We start from the raw sequence: 16,853 nt of genomic DNA, 5'->3' as shown, positions 1-16,853 counted from the left end.
GACGGCACGGCATGCTCCTGTACTGTAGGAAGCCCTGGGCTCCTGTACCCTCAAATCTGAACTAAAACCACGTCAAATATTTCGGAACCGGGTACATATATTCATATATCGCTGTCCCAGAGCTCCTCGGGTGTTTTGTAAGGCCCGTCGGGCGACATGAAACGCTCACCCAAAGACGCCCTCCTCTGCGGTATCGTGTCAATCATCCCCTTCTCCTCCTCGCTCAACTCCCAGTCGAAGATCTCCATGTTCTGCTTCAACCTCTTACCATTGTAGCTCCTCGCCACAAAGCACACGCTCTGCTCGTATAGCCACCTCAACGCCACCTGTACACATCATCAACAAGACATGATCGATGTTGATTTCTGTTACAGTTCGAAAATATCAACACATATATCATCTTTTAATTTTTCATCGGCACCTTTTTTGACTGAAATAGTTTCTTAGTGATTTTGCAGGGTTTGGGTGCATAGAATCTATTATTCCGCTTCTAAACGATCTATAGGATTCAAATTTGCAAAAGGTGTGGCTAGATCTTAATCGATCGAGACTTAATCAAGTCTCAGTCAAGTGACATAGCATATTCAAAAGAGAAAGAAAATGGATTTTTTTTGCGCGGATCTACACGTAAGATCTCACGAGTGTAACATTGGTTAAGTCTTAGTCGATTGAGATTTACCGATCCAACATAAACTTCTTTACATTGATTTCTAACGAGATTCAGTGTGCTAATGTCCAGAATAGAAGTTTAGATACTTGTTATGTTGATTCTCTTACGAAATTTGTGGTTTACCCACCCCGTATTTGCCTAATTTATTGTTTCATACGGCATGTTAAAAACATACGAAATTCATAGATGATGTCTTTAGAAGTTTAGATAGTTGTTATGTTGATTCTCTTACGAAATTTGTGATTTACCCACCCCGTCTTTGCCTAATTTTTTTTTCAAACTTGAAAAGGTTGCTTCAGGAACAAAACCTATGCAGGAACTGAAATGATCTGACACAAGCTAATTTAGAAAAAAAATCTGATATAAACTTCACTGCAATAATTGACATTTGTTTCTTCCTTTCATGTTTACCTGCGCGACGGTCTTGCCTCTGGCGGCGGCGACGTCGTGCAAGACGCCGCTCTCCATGACGGCGTCGGAGCCCCAGAAGCCGCCGTACGCGCCGAGCGGCGAGTAGGCGGCGACAACAACGCCGTGCCGGGCGCACACCTCCCGCACCTTCTCCTGTCTCCACCCGACGTTCATCTCCACCTGGTTGACCGCCGGCGGCACGGCGGCGAGAGCCAGCAGCCTCTCCATCTTGGCCGCCGAGAAGTTGCTCACCCCGACGGACCTCGCCAGGCCCAACCGGTGGCAGTCCTCCATGCCGCGCCACACGCCCTCCATGTCGAACTCCACCAGCGTGCTCTTGTCTACCGGGAGGCCGCCAGCGGTGGCGGCCACGGGCCAGTGGACGAGGAAGAGGTCAAGGTAGGCTAGGCCGAGGCGGGCGAGCGACTCGCGGAGCGCCGGGACGACGCGGCCCGGGCGCGCATCGGAGATCCAGAGCTTGGAGGTGACGAAGAGGTCGGTGCGGGAGGGCACGGCGCCGGCGCGGACGGACTCGGCTACGGCGGCGCCCACCGTCGGCTCCGTGCGGTACATGGAGGCCGTGTCCAGGTGGCGGTAGCCGAGACGGACGGCGTGCACGATGATGTTCGCCAGGTCCGCCGGCTTGCTTGGCGAGCCCGTGCCGAACCCCAGCACCGGCATCGCGTGGCCCGTGTTCAGGATCACGGACGGGATCGCCGTTGCCCCGGCGCCAGCGCCGTGCCCGTCGTCGCCGGCTCCAGTGGCCATGGATGGAGTTCTTTGTGATCGGTTGAGCAGTTGGGTCCAGTGTTTTTGACTTGTAGCACAATGGAACGCAGGACAGGAGGAAGCCCTCCTGCCTGCTCAGCCAAGCACGGATTGTCTGATTGCCATCTGCCTGAGTAGGAACTGACGCCACGTCAGAATCCAAGCGACGTGTAGGCGAGATGTGATATTGCTTTTTCACGATCAGCAGCTACATGTGAGTCACCTGAATTTAGAATTTGGGTCGGTCGAATTTCACTTGAAGAAAGGAGCCCGCCGGAACGAAAGAAGGAGCTCACAAGAGAAGCCCTCTGGGTCTATCTTTGGGCGGCAAGCGACCCCACTATCTATCTCAGAGTGGCAATGGACCCCACTATCTATCTCATTAGGGGTGTTGGGGGTGGTGCAGGTTCCCTCAAAAAAAACCTGGCCCTTGTCGGGGTTAGAGGGATGGCTGGAGGCGGCGACTGAGGGGAGAGTGTGGCGGCGAGGCTGGCTGGCGCGAGAGCGCCACCGGCCGCGGGCGTGGTGGTTGGTGGTCGGGTCGGTGGTCCATGGGACGGTTGGGGAAGAATACATTGGAAGGTTAAAGAAAGCATCCGTCTGTTCATTTTACATCTGACGGCTAGAAATAATCGATTGACCCAAATTAAATTTTCAGACTTGACTTACATCTAGTGACTCCCTTGTTTTTATGGTTGTAGCGTTTACGAGCGATCTCGTTGTAGCATTCTTGTTTTTTTTAGGGTTGTAGCGTTCTTGTTAGGAGTGGGCTACAAATGACCTTTTGGTGCTCTGTTGCTTTCCATCCCAGCCTTCTCTTATTTTTTTAGGATGCATTTTCTTATTGTTGACCTGTTAAACTTCGGAACCAATGATATTTTATAGTAGCCCATCATGAAGTGGACATCTTTTATCTGAAAAAGTATGTTTGATCATTTTCCAAGGGTTTGCATTAGGATGTACTAACCTTGGGAGAGAAAAGGCTAAAGTTTGAATGTTGTTTTTATCTGTTTCCAATGGAAGTGAAATGTGTTATTAATTCATTAATTCAACTTTTTTGCGGGTAATTCATTAATTCAAATTGATTGCACACTTTATGCTAAAAACTCCGAAAATAATCAGATTTGGACCATAAACTCGTTTATGTGATCAATTAAGGCCAGAATTGATTGGAAAAAAGGGTCAACGTATGAGTAACAAGCAGAAGTGAATCAGCAAAAGCAGCCCATGGAGCCGAAAACATTCGTCAACGCCCTAGTGATGCAGGTCGCAGGGCAAGACTAAAACGGATGTCTTATCTAAGCAAAAGGCTTATATTAGGGACATGGAGGCTGTTCCCGGTTGCACATGCACCCCGGATGAAAAATATTAAAAAAAAAATCCTGATTTTTTAATAATATTATGGGTGTTCCATTTTTGTGTAATTTTTTTGTGATAGTATGACATTACTGGAGGTCTGAACAGAAAAAATAAAATCGATTCTCCAAATAGACTATTTTAAAGCATTTTGGAGCACCTTTCTTTTGCCGACACATCCATAAATGTTGCTTCATCATGAAAATTTGCACGTAGTAAGAAAACTAAGCAATGTTTGTTGCAAAAAAAATTCAGATTTTTTATATTTCCTATACCTTTTGGAATTTACTGTTCATACTAAGAGTATTTGAGCTGGGGTGTAGAAATGACACTTTTCGTTATATTAGGGTGTAATCTTGGAGATAAGAAGCTAAAGTTTGATTATTATTTTTGTTTGATTTTTAGGGCCAAGCGCAAGGATGATATAATAAGAAATGTTGTTTAATAAACCCATTATTTTTACTTTTTATGAGTTTTCAAAGGTTGAGCTTAGTCGACTGAGACTTAACATATAACATATAAAAAAAACTAAAAACTAAAAGGATGCATAGATCTACGTGTAAGATCTTAGGAATGTAACATCGACTAAGACATAGCTAAGACTCAGTCGACTTAGATTTAACAAAACCATTTTTTCAATTGCCAATTTTAGTACCTTATATTTTTTTGTATGACCCAAACTTTGGTCTTGATTGCATGGTTGCCAAGTTCTTTCATACCAAATTACCAATGTCTTTTTACCAACTCAAATTCATTTTTTAAGCTAAGGTTGGATAATTCATGGGGAGACGATTTGTGACACCGGGGCACGGGCATCGAAGCCATCTCATGCTTTTTCTTTGGGCTTTCGAATTTGGGTGTTTTCAATCTTTTAACCAAAAGTCCAAATTAAGTTTGTTTCCAGATCTGTGTCCCTTGTAACGAGGTTTTTCAAATAAATACCAATTTTAAAATACATTTTGACATGTTTTTTAAACCATTGAACGACAAATCGCTAAGTTCACGACTTGAAAACTTAAACACATACGGGGACTCCAGTGAGCAAATCGTGCGGATGGATACGTGCTTCCTTCGAATTTCCCTTGTATAAAAGTTCATTCGATAGGTACAAATCGAACGAAGAACATGCACAGTTATGTAATTTATGTTGACCTGTCCAGTGAGTTCATCATGTAGCTGATATTTTTCAATGCATATTCTTGAACTCGCTTGAACAAATCAAGTAGCATAAACTAATTTTCTGTTTTTCTTGTTTTACGAATAAACTAATTTGGCGATCAAGGGCATCTTCAACGTCGTTTCTCAAAACACCCGCACACGTCGGACTGAGTTGTTCGAACATAGTTTGTCATGTAACGCGTACGCGTATTTTGTCTGTGAACGCGCCTGCTTCTCTGAATTCCAGCAAACCAGACGCAAACTCAGGGAGGTTTGTGGGCGTCCGGGACTTCGCCAAATACACGTCCGACACCCCGGCCCACTCAAATCCCCTCCCGGTCCACTTTTCGGCCACTCCGCCCCTTCCTTACTTTCCAACCGCACCCTCCTCGCCCGTCGCTGCCACACAGGCATTGTTGGACGTCTGAACCCCACCCACGCGCCAGCCAGCCTTGGTCTACGCTGTCGTCCATCTAGGGTTCGTCTGCAGCGAGGTACCCTTCGCCCCCTGCCGATGCCATCCATGACGAACACCAAGCCCGGTAAGTGTTCGGCCAAATGCCATCGAGCTATTTGTTGACCTTCTTGTTGTTTTCTAGAGTAAGGGCCAGTTAGTTAACCTAGCAGGCTTCTAAAATAAAATTTTAGCTTGAACTTCTAAAATAAGTTGGGTAAAGGGCAGCTTATTTCCACGGCTCAAATAAGACACAAAAGAATTGCCCCTAAGCACAATGGTGAGGTACTCGGTGATAGAGGACGAGTTGCTATGCGATGCGTGAAAGATCATATATACGGACTTTGTAGGCATGAGGCAAGGGGTGCTCGACCTTTTGGCAAAATGTGCATGCTTCGCTTCATGAGCAAAAGCATTTCGTGCCCTACGACTTGCACATGATCCATGAACGGAATGTGAAGTCGCTAGCAGTGATATACCATCTCCAACTTCTTCGTGAAATATTGCAATGTGATTGCGTAATTGCAGAAATGGTGACCATCGTGCGCGTCAACCTTGGAGATCGTAAGTTTTGCTTCTTGTTGCTTTACATGTAGGTTCACTAAAAATTTAACTTGATAATCATCTCCTTGTAATTGTATAGTCTGAATACGATGTCGTGCTATACCACAAAACCAAGGGCATGTCATTTACGTTCATACATTGTTGAATGAACCTCAGGGGCACAATGCACAGGATGACGTGTGCGGATTCTGACTCGAGTATCGTTGAATTCAATAAACTTCTTGAACATCTTGTTATCTCAGATGTAATATTTATATTTAAACTATTGTTGTACTGGAGATATTTGCATGTTATTTATAAATAAACTGTGCTATTTTTTAAATTATTCTGAGTGTTGTAGACTTAAAAACAGGAAGATGCCCCCCTATGGGGCAGTCGTCACGTTGTAGTCTGGCCTTTTGAAAAATGAACTAGGTATTTTTTATTTATTTTAAACACAGTACAGACGCAAGCGCTCATACATATGCGCATACACTCATCCGTATGAATGCACTCATGCACACCCTACCCCTATGCGCACCTTCGAGAGACCGAGCCGGCATATCATCTTGAGATTTACGAAGTCACAGTAGACGCCTTGTCGTTGACGGGAACGTCTCCTCCCACTGAAAGCGCATCGCCGGAAATACTGAAATAAATTCAGGAATAATGCGAACACCAGGACTTTATATCATATGAGGATCATAATACAAATCACGTACACCATGGTAAAACTAAAAAAATAGCGGAACACTAGTTTTTGCATAAAGAAACACCAACCAAAAAGTAAAACTATTGACATCAACGTCCATCACCTGCCTCTGGCACTACCGGAGCAGCCACCAAAGAAAAAAATGACGATCGCCTCCACACCTGAGCTTGACACGGCTCCATTGCTGATATGCAGCTTCGTAGACCTCCATGTTGGGCAACATAGTAATAATTCAAAAATTTCCTACGTGTCACCAAGATCAATCTGGGAGATGATAGCAACGAGAGAGAGAGGGAGTGCATCTTCATACCCTTGAAGATCGCTAAGCGGAAGCGTTACACGAACGCGGTTGATGGAGTTGTACTCGCGGCGATTCAAATCGCGGAAGATCCGATCTAGCGCCGAACGGACGACGCTTCCGCGTTCAACACACGTACAATCCAGGGACGTCTCCTCCTTCTTGATCCAACAAGGGGAGAGGAGAAGTTGAGGGAGAGCTCCGGCAGCACGACGGCGTGGTGGTGGAGCTTGCGGTTCTCCAATAGGGCTTCGCCAAGCACTATGGAGGAGGAGGGGTGTTGGAGGAGGGAGGGGCTGCGCCAGGGGAAGGGGTGCGGCTGGCCTCCCACCCATCCCCACTACTTATAGGGGGAAGGGAAGAGGGGGCCGGCCCCTTAGATGCATCTAGAGGGGGGGGGGGGCAGCAGGGGGAGATTTGCCCCCCAAGCAAGGTGGGAGGCGCCCCCTCCCCTAGGGTTTCAAACCCTAGGCAGCTTGGGCCCTTGGGGGCGCACCAGCCCACTAGGGGGCTGGTTCCCTCACATATTCAGCCCATTAAGTCCTTCGGGGCAGGTGGCCCCACCCGGTGGACCCCCGGACACCTTTTGATGGTCCCGCTACAATACCGATAACCCCCGAAGCCATTCCGGCGACTGAAACTGGACTTCCCATATATAAATCTTCACCTCTGGACCATTCCATAACTCCTCGTGACGTCCGGGATCTCATCCGAGAATCCAAGCAACCTTCGGTAACCGCATACAATTTCCCATAACAACTCTAGCGTCACCGAACCTTAAGTGTGTAGACCCTACGGGTTCGGGAACCATGCAGACATGACCGAGACATATCTTCGGCCAATAACCAACAGCGGGATCTGGATACCCATGTTGGATCCCACATGTTCCACGATGATCTCATCAGATGAACCATGATGTCGGGGATTCAATTAATCCCGTATACAATTCCCTTTGTCTATCCGTATGTTAATTGCCCGAGATTCGATCGTCGGTATCCCCATACCTCGTCCAATCTCGTTAACGGCAAGTCTCTTTACTCATTCCGTAACGCATGATCCCGCGGCTAACTCCTTAGTCACATTGAGCTCATTATGATGATGCATTACCGAGTGGGCCCAGAGATACCTCTCCGTCATACAGAGTGACAAATCCCAGTCTCGATTCGTGCCAACCCAACAAACACTTTTGGAGATACCCATAGTGCACCTTTATAGCCACCCAGTTACGTTGTGACGTTTGATACACCCAAAGCATTCCTACGGTATCCGGGAGTTGCACAATCTCATGGTCTAAGGAAATGATACTTGACATTAGAGAAGCTCTAGCAAACGAACTACACGTCTTGTGCTATGCTTAGGATTGGGTCTTGTCCATCACATCATTCTCCTAATGATGTGATCCCGTTGTCAATGACATCTAATGTCCATGGTCAGGAAACCACAACCATCTATTGATCAAGAGCTAGTCAACTAGAGGCTCACTAGGGACATGTTGTGGTCTATGTATTCACACATGTATTACGGTTTATGGTTAATACAATTATAGAATGAACAATAGTCAATTATCATGAACAAGGAAATATAATAATAACAATTTTATTATTGCCTCTAGTGCATATTTCCAACAGTCTCCCACTTGCACTAGAGTCAATAATCTAGTTACATTGTGATCAATCGAACACCCATAGAGTTCTGGTGTTGATCATGTTTTGCTCGTGGAAGAGGTTTAGTCAACGAATCTGCAACATTCAGATCTGTATGCACTTTACAAATATCTATGTCTCCATCTTGAATATATTCACGAACGGAGTTGAAGCGACGCTTGATGTGCCTGGTCTTCTTGTGAAAACCGGGCTCCTTGGCAAGGGCAATAGCTCCAGTGTTGTCACAGAAGAGAGTCATCGGGCCCGACGCATTGGGAATAACTCCTAGGTCGGTGATGAACTCCTTCATCCAGACTGCTTCCTGTGCTGCCTCCGAGGCAGCTATGTACTCTGCTTCACATGTAGACCCTGCCACGATGCTTTGCTTGCAACTGCACCAGCTGACTGCCCCACCATTCAAAATGTACACGTATCCGATTTGTGACTTGGAGTCATCCAGATCTGTGTCGAAGCTAGCATCGACGTAACCCTTTACGACGAGCTCTTCATCACTTCCATAAACGAGAAACATATCCTTAGTCCTTTGCAGGTACTTCAGGATATTCTTGACCGCTGTCCAGTGTTCCATACCGGGATCACTTTGGTACCTCCCTACCAAACTTATGGCAAGGTTCACATCAGGTCTGGTACACAGCATGGCATACATAATAGAGCCTATGGCTGAGGCATGGGGGATGACACTCATCTTTTCTCTATCTTCTGCCAAGGTCAGGCATTGAGCCGTGCTCAATCTCACACCTTGCAATACAGGCAAGAACCCCTTCTTGGACTGATCCATATTGAACTTCTTCAATATCTTGTCAAGGTATGTGCTTTGTGAAAGACCAATGAGGCGTCTCGATCTATCTCTATAGATCTTGATGCCTAATATATAAGCAGCTTCTCCAAGGTCCTTCATTGGAAAACACTTATTCAAGTAGGCCTTTACGCTTTCCAAAAGTTCTATATCATTTCCCATCAATAGTATGTCATCCACATACAATATGAGAAATGCTACAGAGCTCCCACTCACTTTCTTGTAAATATAGGCTTCTCCATAAGTCTGTACAAACCCAAACGCTTTGATCATTTCATTAAAGCGAATGTTCCAACTCCGAGATGCTTGCACCAGCCGATAGATGGAGCGCTGGAGCTTGCATGCCTTGTCAGCATTCTTAGGATCGACAAAACCTTCCGCTGCATCATATACAATTCTTCCTTAAGGAAACCATTAAGGAATGTCGTTTTGACGTCCATTTGCCATATCTCATAATCATAGAATGCGGCAATTGCTAACATGATTTAGACAAACTTCAGCTTTCCTACGGGTGAGAAGGTCTCATCGTAGTCAACCCCTTGAACTTGTCGATAACCCTTAGTGTTGGGGATATGACTATTGGGTATGACCTGCCCAGGAGGGGCCGGGTTATCCCAATGGCGGTTCATCATAACAAAGCCCATGGAGAGGTAGAAGATAGCGGTTCATGAAGCAGAGGGTTCAAAGCCCAAAGGCGGCTTAAGGCCCATAAGTGTAAACCGCCATATGTTTATGACTTGTATTGCAAGAAAAGGGTAATTAGTCACCAAGCCGGACACGTTGTTTATGAGCCAGCCGGGACTCTGTAAGCCACAGGGCGTCAACCTATGTGTATAAAGGGACGACCCGACGGCAACTGAGGGCAAGAAACAAGAGATCGAAAGCTAGGTCAAGCGTATTCGCTCCCTAGTAATCGAGACATAAGCAATATCACCTCAAACTGGATTAGGCCTTTACCTTCACCGCAAGGGGTCGAACCAGTATAAACTCTCTGTGTCCTTTGTCCCGTTTAACCCCTTTAAGCTAACCTAGTTGCGATGGCTCCACGACTAAGTCCTCACACTAGGACATCTGCTGTGACAATTCCACGATAGTTGGCCCCACCGTGGGGCCAGCGCATGGTGGTTTCGAGTTCTTAAAGGGCAGCATCAAAGGGATCAAGGGATACGGTGTGGGCCGGATGACCAAGAGTCTTCGCGGCAAGCTCTACATCGACATCCAGGCTGGGGCCCCGAGGCCGGCTCAATTGAGTACGGGTACCGGGTCCCCTTCGGCAGAATCCACGTCTTCATCGGCAAGATCGACGAGCCGGGCCCTGAGCCGGACATTTGCACCGACATCATCGAGACGGCTCAGCATGCACGACCCGCCCGAGTTCAGCCCACCGTGAAACGTGCCTTCATGGGATTCATCCATCGGGCGGAATTTGAGGATAGATCTGTGTCTGGTGGTGAGACGGTTGTCTACTCTGATGGTGAGTCATCCACTGGTGAAACTGAGTCGTTGTATCAACTGCGAGATGTCCGGCTTGGGGGCTATTCCGATGGCGACAGTATTCCGGACCCCTATGAGCTGCCGAATAGGGTCGCGATTTTCATGGCCGGTACGCAGCCAGTGCAGAATTCTTCAACTGTGGCAGCAATGATTTCCGGGTCAGCAACGGCAATGGCTGCCGGGGCAGGAGGCATTGTGCGCTCGCCGGCTCAGGTCTTAACCGGCTTACTGGACAATCTGACAGCATTGTTAACAACAGAGGTTAACCCGGCAGATCAAGTTCAGCATAACGCGGAGGTTGCAAAATTACGTGATGAGATAGCACAGGCCAAGGAGGAGCGGAACGCAGAGAACGCCAGGATGGCCGCGAAGCGGGCTGCTTTAGATGCCCAGGCGCAGCGGATTCAGTCAGAGTCTTTCCGGCTCACGATGGATCAAAACACTTCAAATGAAATTATGAGGAGGCATCAGACTCGTTTACCTCCGGTCTATGAGGCGAGAAACCTCTTCAATACGCCTGGTGCGGGGTCCAGTAACCCGCCGGAGACAAATCGGATTGAGGCGTCTGGGGTTGGAGCGCCGGCTCAGCCGCGCTCGACGGAGCCACCCCGCTTGAATACTACCCCGCCTCAGTATGTACCGACGCCACCGGGTCATTATTCTAACCCTTTGGATAATATGATTGCTGCGGCGACACGGCTGGTGGCTCTATCGGTGGAGGGTGAATCACCGGCAGCTATGGAGATACGACGAGCCGGAGAACTGCTCTAGACGGCCGTGGCACAGCAGGCGGCTTATTCTTACAGCCGTGAGAGGATCCATTCAACCCCACGCCCAAGTCGGAGTTATAGCATGCATATTGATGAGCCGGCTGTATCAAGCAGTGGACGATATCGCAACCCGCCCCGTGGACATGACCTAACGCGCGGTGGAGCTAATGCTCAGAATTTGGTGGATCAGGGTAGAGCGCGTCGGGAGACTGAGCTGGCGGCTCAGTACGCGGCTCGTCAACATTCTCCGGCTCATCCGACAACTTCGGTGGAGACAAGCGTGACCTTCAGAACTTTGGGTGTGCCATGTTTAGTGCCGGCTCTGCGTAATGAGCGTTTGCCCAAGGATTTCAAGGGCCCTCGTAAGGTGCCTAACTACACAGCTGCCTTGCCCCCTGAGGCGTGGGTTGAGAGTTATGAGATGGCCATGGAGCTGCTGGATGTTAGCGATGCTGCGTGTGCCAAGTATTTCACCATGATGTTGGATGGGACGACCCGTACTTGGTTGAAAGGGCTGCCTGCCAACTCCATTGGATCATGGGCCGAGGTAAAGGCCCGGTTTATCCAGAATTTTAAAGATACGTGCAAGCAGCCTATGTCAATTATGGATCTGGACGCCTGTGTCCAAGAAGAGGGTGAGTCAACAACCCATTGGGTGCGCCGGGTCTCAACTATCCTACACTCATCGGATCGCATCAATGTCGGCTCAGCAGTCTTGATGTTAGAGAAGAATTGTCGTTTTATGCCCCTTAAACAGAAGCTAGGGCGGCTCAAGCACCACTGCAGCGACATGGGAGAGCTGATGGCGGCTTTGGTCAAGTATGCCGACTCTGATGGTACCAAGGACCCCGAGTCTGATGACGAAAAGCCGAGAAAGGGAAAGAAGAGCGGCAACACCAAGGGGCAGCATCATAACCCGGCGAGTCAGGGGGGTAATGGTAAGTGCAAAGCTGATAATAATTTGGATTTTGTGGCTAATACCAACACGCAGAATAATGGTCAGCGTCGTAAGGGAAGGTCGCCTCCCCGGTTTGGAGGGTCAGGTTTCAATCTTAAGCAGATGATGAATCAGCCTTGCCCGAAGCATGGTACACGGGAAAGGCCATCCACTCACCTCTGGAAGGATTGCTGCATTATGAAAGAGTACAAAAATTCCGATCTTTTCCAGAATAATCATGGGCCGGGCGGTGGCTCAGGTTTCGGCTCTCATGGTTTGGGTTACGGTGGCGGCAGTTCTAATTCCGGCTTCCCGGGCCAAGGCAATCAAGGCAATCAAGGTGGTTTCCATCAACAGTCTGGTCAGGGGAATCAGCAGCAGCAGCAGTCTGGTTATCAGAACAACCCGAAGCAGCTGAATAGTGGGCAGTACCACGTCTTCACCATGAGTTTATGCAACCGGGATCAGAAGCTCCATAAGAGGGCTGTGAATGCCGTTGAGCCGGCGGTTCCTCGTTACTTGCGATGGTCTGAGCAGCCCATTGTGTGGAGTCGTGAGGATCACCCGCCCCGGTTGACAATCCGGGTCACTTGGCTTTGGTGGTGGCACCTCAGGTTGGAGGGTACAAGTTCACTAAGGTACTCATGGATGGAGGCAGCAATATCAATATCCTTTACTATGATACTTTCCGTCGCATGGGATTAACTGACAAGAATCTCAAGCCGTCCTGTACTGTTTTCCACGGAGTTGTGCCTGGTAAGTTGGCGTATCCTGTAGGCAAGATTGCTTTGGAAGTAGCCTTTGGAGAAGAACATGACTCCAGGGCGGAGACGTTAACCTTTGAGGTAGTCAGGATTCAGAGCCCGTATCACGCTTTGTTTGGACGGCCGGCTTATGCCAAGTTCATGCTGCAGCAGTGTTATGTTTATCTGCAGCTTAAGATGCCAGGTTACAAGGGTACTATCACAGTGCACGGGAGTTGCAAGATAGCCTTGGAGTGTGAAGAAGGTAATGCTGCTTACGCTGAATCTGTTTGTGCAACAAAGGAATTGAAATTTTACAAAGATAATGTTGACCCGGCGGATATGACGTCTTTGAAGAAGCCAACCATGGAGCATGATCCCTTGTTGAAGTTCAAATCGGCAGATGACACTCAGCTAGTTGACTTCGTTCCTGGCGATTCATCCAAATAGTTCAGCATCAGCGCCAATCTGGATCCGAAATAGGAAAGCGCGCTTATCGAGTTCATCCTGAGAACCGGGACATCTTTGCATGGAAACCTTCTGATATGCCAGGTGTACCGAGGGAACTCGCTGAGCACACTCTCAATATTGATCCGAAGTTTAAGCCAGTCAAGCAATTCCTTCATCGCTTTAATGAAGAGAGGCGTAAGGCCATTGGTGAAGAAGTGGCCCGGCTCTTGGCGACTGGGTTCATTGTTGAAGTCTTTCATCCTGAGTGGTTGGTTAACCCGGTGCTGGTACTTAAGAAGAATGGCACTTGGCGTATGTGTGTGGACTACACGGGCTTAAACAAGGCTTGTCCGGTTGATCCTTTTGCTCTCCCTCGTATTGATCAAATTATTGATGCGACGGCGGGTTGCGAGCGTTTGAGTTTGTTGGATGCTTATTCTAGTTATCATCAGATCAAGATGGCAGTTAAGGACCAGGAGAAGACAACTTTCATCACTCCTTTTGGAGCCTTCTGTTATGTGTCTATGCCTTTCGGGCTTAAGAGTGCCCAGGCGACTTATCAGCGATGTGTGTAGAATTGTCTTCATAATCAGATTGGGCGCAACGTTCATGCTTATGTGGATGATATTGTGGTAAAGTCCAGAAAGAAGGAAACCTTGATAGATGATTTGAAAGAGACATTTGAGAATCTCCGGCTCTACAAGATAATGCTTAACCCGGCCAAGTGTGTCTTCGGCGTGCCAGCAGGCAAGCTCTTGGGTTTTCTGGTTTCTGAAAGAGGCATTGAAGCTAATCGGAGAAGATCAAGGCCATTACATCGTTGGCTAAACCGGCGTGTATCAATGATGTTCAACGTCTAGCCGGTCGCATTGCGGCCTTAAGCTAGTTTATAAGCCGGCTGGGCGAGAGAGCTATACCGCTGTACCAAATGATGAAGAAAATAGATCACTTTGTGTGGAGTGATGCTGCTAATGAAGCGTTTGAAGCCTTGAAGAGACAACTAGCTGAGCCACCAGTCCTTGCTGCTCCCATTGACAGAGAGCCGCTGTTCTTATATGTGGCTGCCAATGCCCGGGCTGTCAGCATAGCTATTGTGGTGGAACGGAAGGAAGCAGGCAAGGAACATCCGGTTCAGAGGCCGGTTTATTATCTCAGTGAGGTGCTCATCGAGTCCAAGCAAAGGTATCCACATTGGCAGAAGTTGGTGTATGGAGTCTTCATGGCTAGTCGAAAGCTCAAGCAATATTTCTTTGGTCATCCTATCACCGTGGTTAGTTCTGCTCCCTTAGGGGATATCATTCAAAATAGAGAAGCCACAGGTCGGGTAGCCAAGTGGGCCATTGAGCTTGGACCCCATGGTTTGAATATATGCCTCGTACAACAATCAAGTCTCAAGCACTTGTGGATTTCATTAATGATTGGACAGAGTTACAGACACCTGAAGAGAAGCCGGATAACACATACTAGACTATTCACTTCGACGGATCCAAACAGTTGGAAGGCTCGGGGGCTGGAGTTGTCTTGACTTCCCCACGAGGTGATAAACTTTCCTATGTTCTCCGGTTGATGTTCCCTTGTACTAACAGTGCAGCTGAGTATGAGGCCTTGCTCCACGGTCTTCGGATGGCTAAGGAGATGAACTTAAGCCGGGTGAGGTGTTTCGGTGATTCAGATCTGGTGGCTCAGCAAGTTTCCGGCACTTGGGATTCTAAGGATCCACTCATGGCGGCTTATCGCCGAGAAGTTGATGCTATTGCAGGGCACTTCAAGGGTTGTCAAGTGGAACATGTTGATCGCAGGAAAAATGAGGCGGCTGATGCTTTGAGCCGGTTAGGGTCCCAGCGTAAGCCGGTACCACCTAACACTTTCCTGGATATTTTGCATAATCCCTCAGTCAAGTTGCCTACAGAGGAGGATCTCGCTATTCCTGACCCGGAGGCACAGCTGGTGGCGGCTCTTCATGCTATTCCTGATTGGACAGTTCCATATTTGGCTTATATGACCTAGGGTTAGTTACCTGAAGATGAAACTTTAGCCAGACAGATAACCCGGCGGTCTAAGTCGATGACAATTGTCAAAGGAGAGTTACACCATTGCTGTGTTACTGGGGCGTTTCAACATTGTGTTTCTCCTGAGGAGGGTCGTGAAATTCTTCGTGAGATCCATGAAGGAGATTGCGGTCATCATAACGGCTCAAAATCTCTTGTGTCTAAGGCTTTTCGTCATGGGTTTTATTGGCTGACGGCTCATGCTGATGCAGAGGATTTGGTCAGTAAATGTGATGGTTGTCAGAAATTTTCACGACGAGCTCATGTGCCGACTCAAGAATTGAGGACGATTCCAATTACTTGGTCGTTTGCAGTTTGGGGGCTTGATATGGTTGGGACTTTCAAAAGGTCCAAGGATAAAAAGACCCACCTTTTGGTGGTGGCTGACAAATTCACAAAGTGGGTCGAAGTAGAGCCGGTCAGTAAGTGTGACGCGGCAACAGCGGTTCAATTCATCAAAAAGGTGATTTTCCGCTTTGGTTTTCCCCACAGCATTATACCTGATAATGTCACTAATCTGTCCAAGGGTGCTATGAAAGAGTTTTGTCAACGTGAGCATATTCGACTTGATGTATCATCAGTAGCTCACCCCCAATCCAATGGTCAAGCGGAGAGAGCCAATCAAGAAATTTCGAGAGGCATCAAGCCCCGGCTTATGGTTCCTTTGCAGAGAATGCCGGGTTGTTGGGTGGAGGAGTTACCCTCAGTGTTATGGAGTATCAATACTACCCCCAACAGATCTACGGGTTACACGCCTTTCTTCATGGTTTACGGAGCAGAGGCGGTTCTTCCTAGTGACATCCGTCACGACTCGCCCCGCGTGGCGACTTATGTTGAAGCTGACAATGAAAAAGCACGTCAGGATGCACTTGACCTGTTAGATGAGGAGCGTGACCTCGTGGCGGCTCATTCGGTGATTTACCAACAAGATATGCGCCGTTATCACAGCCGCCGGTTTAAGACCAGAACCTTTCAAGAGGGTGACTTGGTGCTCCGGCTTATCCAGGATCAAACTGATATGCACAAACTATCCCCACCTTGGGAAGGACCCTTTGTGGTCAGCAAAAATCTAAACAATGGATCGTACTACCTTGTCGATGTTCGAGGCCCTAAGGACTCACGCACATCGGAGGAGGAGACCCGTCGGCCGTGGAATATTGCTCATCTCGGCCTTATTACACCTGAGGTACTGGCTCTTATGATGTACATATTTTGACAATGTATATATTATGATGAATATAATAAAGCCGGCATCCCTGAGAAAGCAGGGCCTCTGTCATTTCATTTCTGATAATAATGAGCCTTTATTTACACTTCAAATGGTCATATGGGGGATTCTTGCTCATTGAGCATAGCTATGATTACCCTTTGATCCGGCTTATACGCTATGATTATACAACACTTGGGGGCTTGCTACCCAGGTTAAAGGGACCAAAGAGAGCCTGTTGCAAAGCACAACTCAAACATAGATACCCTGTTTTGATATCATTTGGGGGCGACCTGCTTAATGAGCAGAGCCTTGATTACCCTCTTGATTCGGCTTGTATGCCTTTAATAAAATATTACTTGGGGGCTCTTTGT

At 47.8% G+C, this 16,853-nt stretch overlaps 1 protein-coding gene across 1 annotated transcript; it reads right to left on the bottom strand.

Annotated features, from left to right (window-relative positions):
* Nucleotides 1–77: 77 nt before the first annotated feature.
* On the bottom strand, nucleotides 78–1,983 carry LOC123169243 (probable NAD(P)H-dependent oxidoreductase 1). The gene is made up of 2 exons (XM_044587081.1): nucleotides 1,082–1,983; nucleotides 78–326 (listed from the first exon to the last, which is right to left on the bottom strand). The coding sequence occupies exons 1-2, from the start codon at nucleotides 1,847–1,849 to the stop codon at nucleotides 102–104; spliced, it is 993 nt and encodes a 330-aa protein (XP_044443016.1). The 5' UTR covers nucleotides 1,850–1,983; the 3' UTR covers nucleotides 78–101.
* Nucleotides 1,984–16,853: the final 14,870 nt, after the last annotated feature.

Source organism: Triticum aestivum, chromosome 7D, assembly GCF_018294505.1.
Source record: "Triticum aestivum cultivar Chinese Spring chromosome 7D, IWGSC CS RefSeq v2.1, whole genome shotgun sequence".
Lineage (NCBI taxonomy): Eukaryota > Viridiplantae > Streptophyta > Magnoliopsida > Poales > Poaceae > Triticum > Triticum aestivum.
This window is presented reverse-complemented; position numbering and strand designations above follow the sequence as displayed.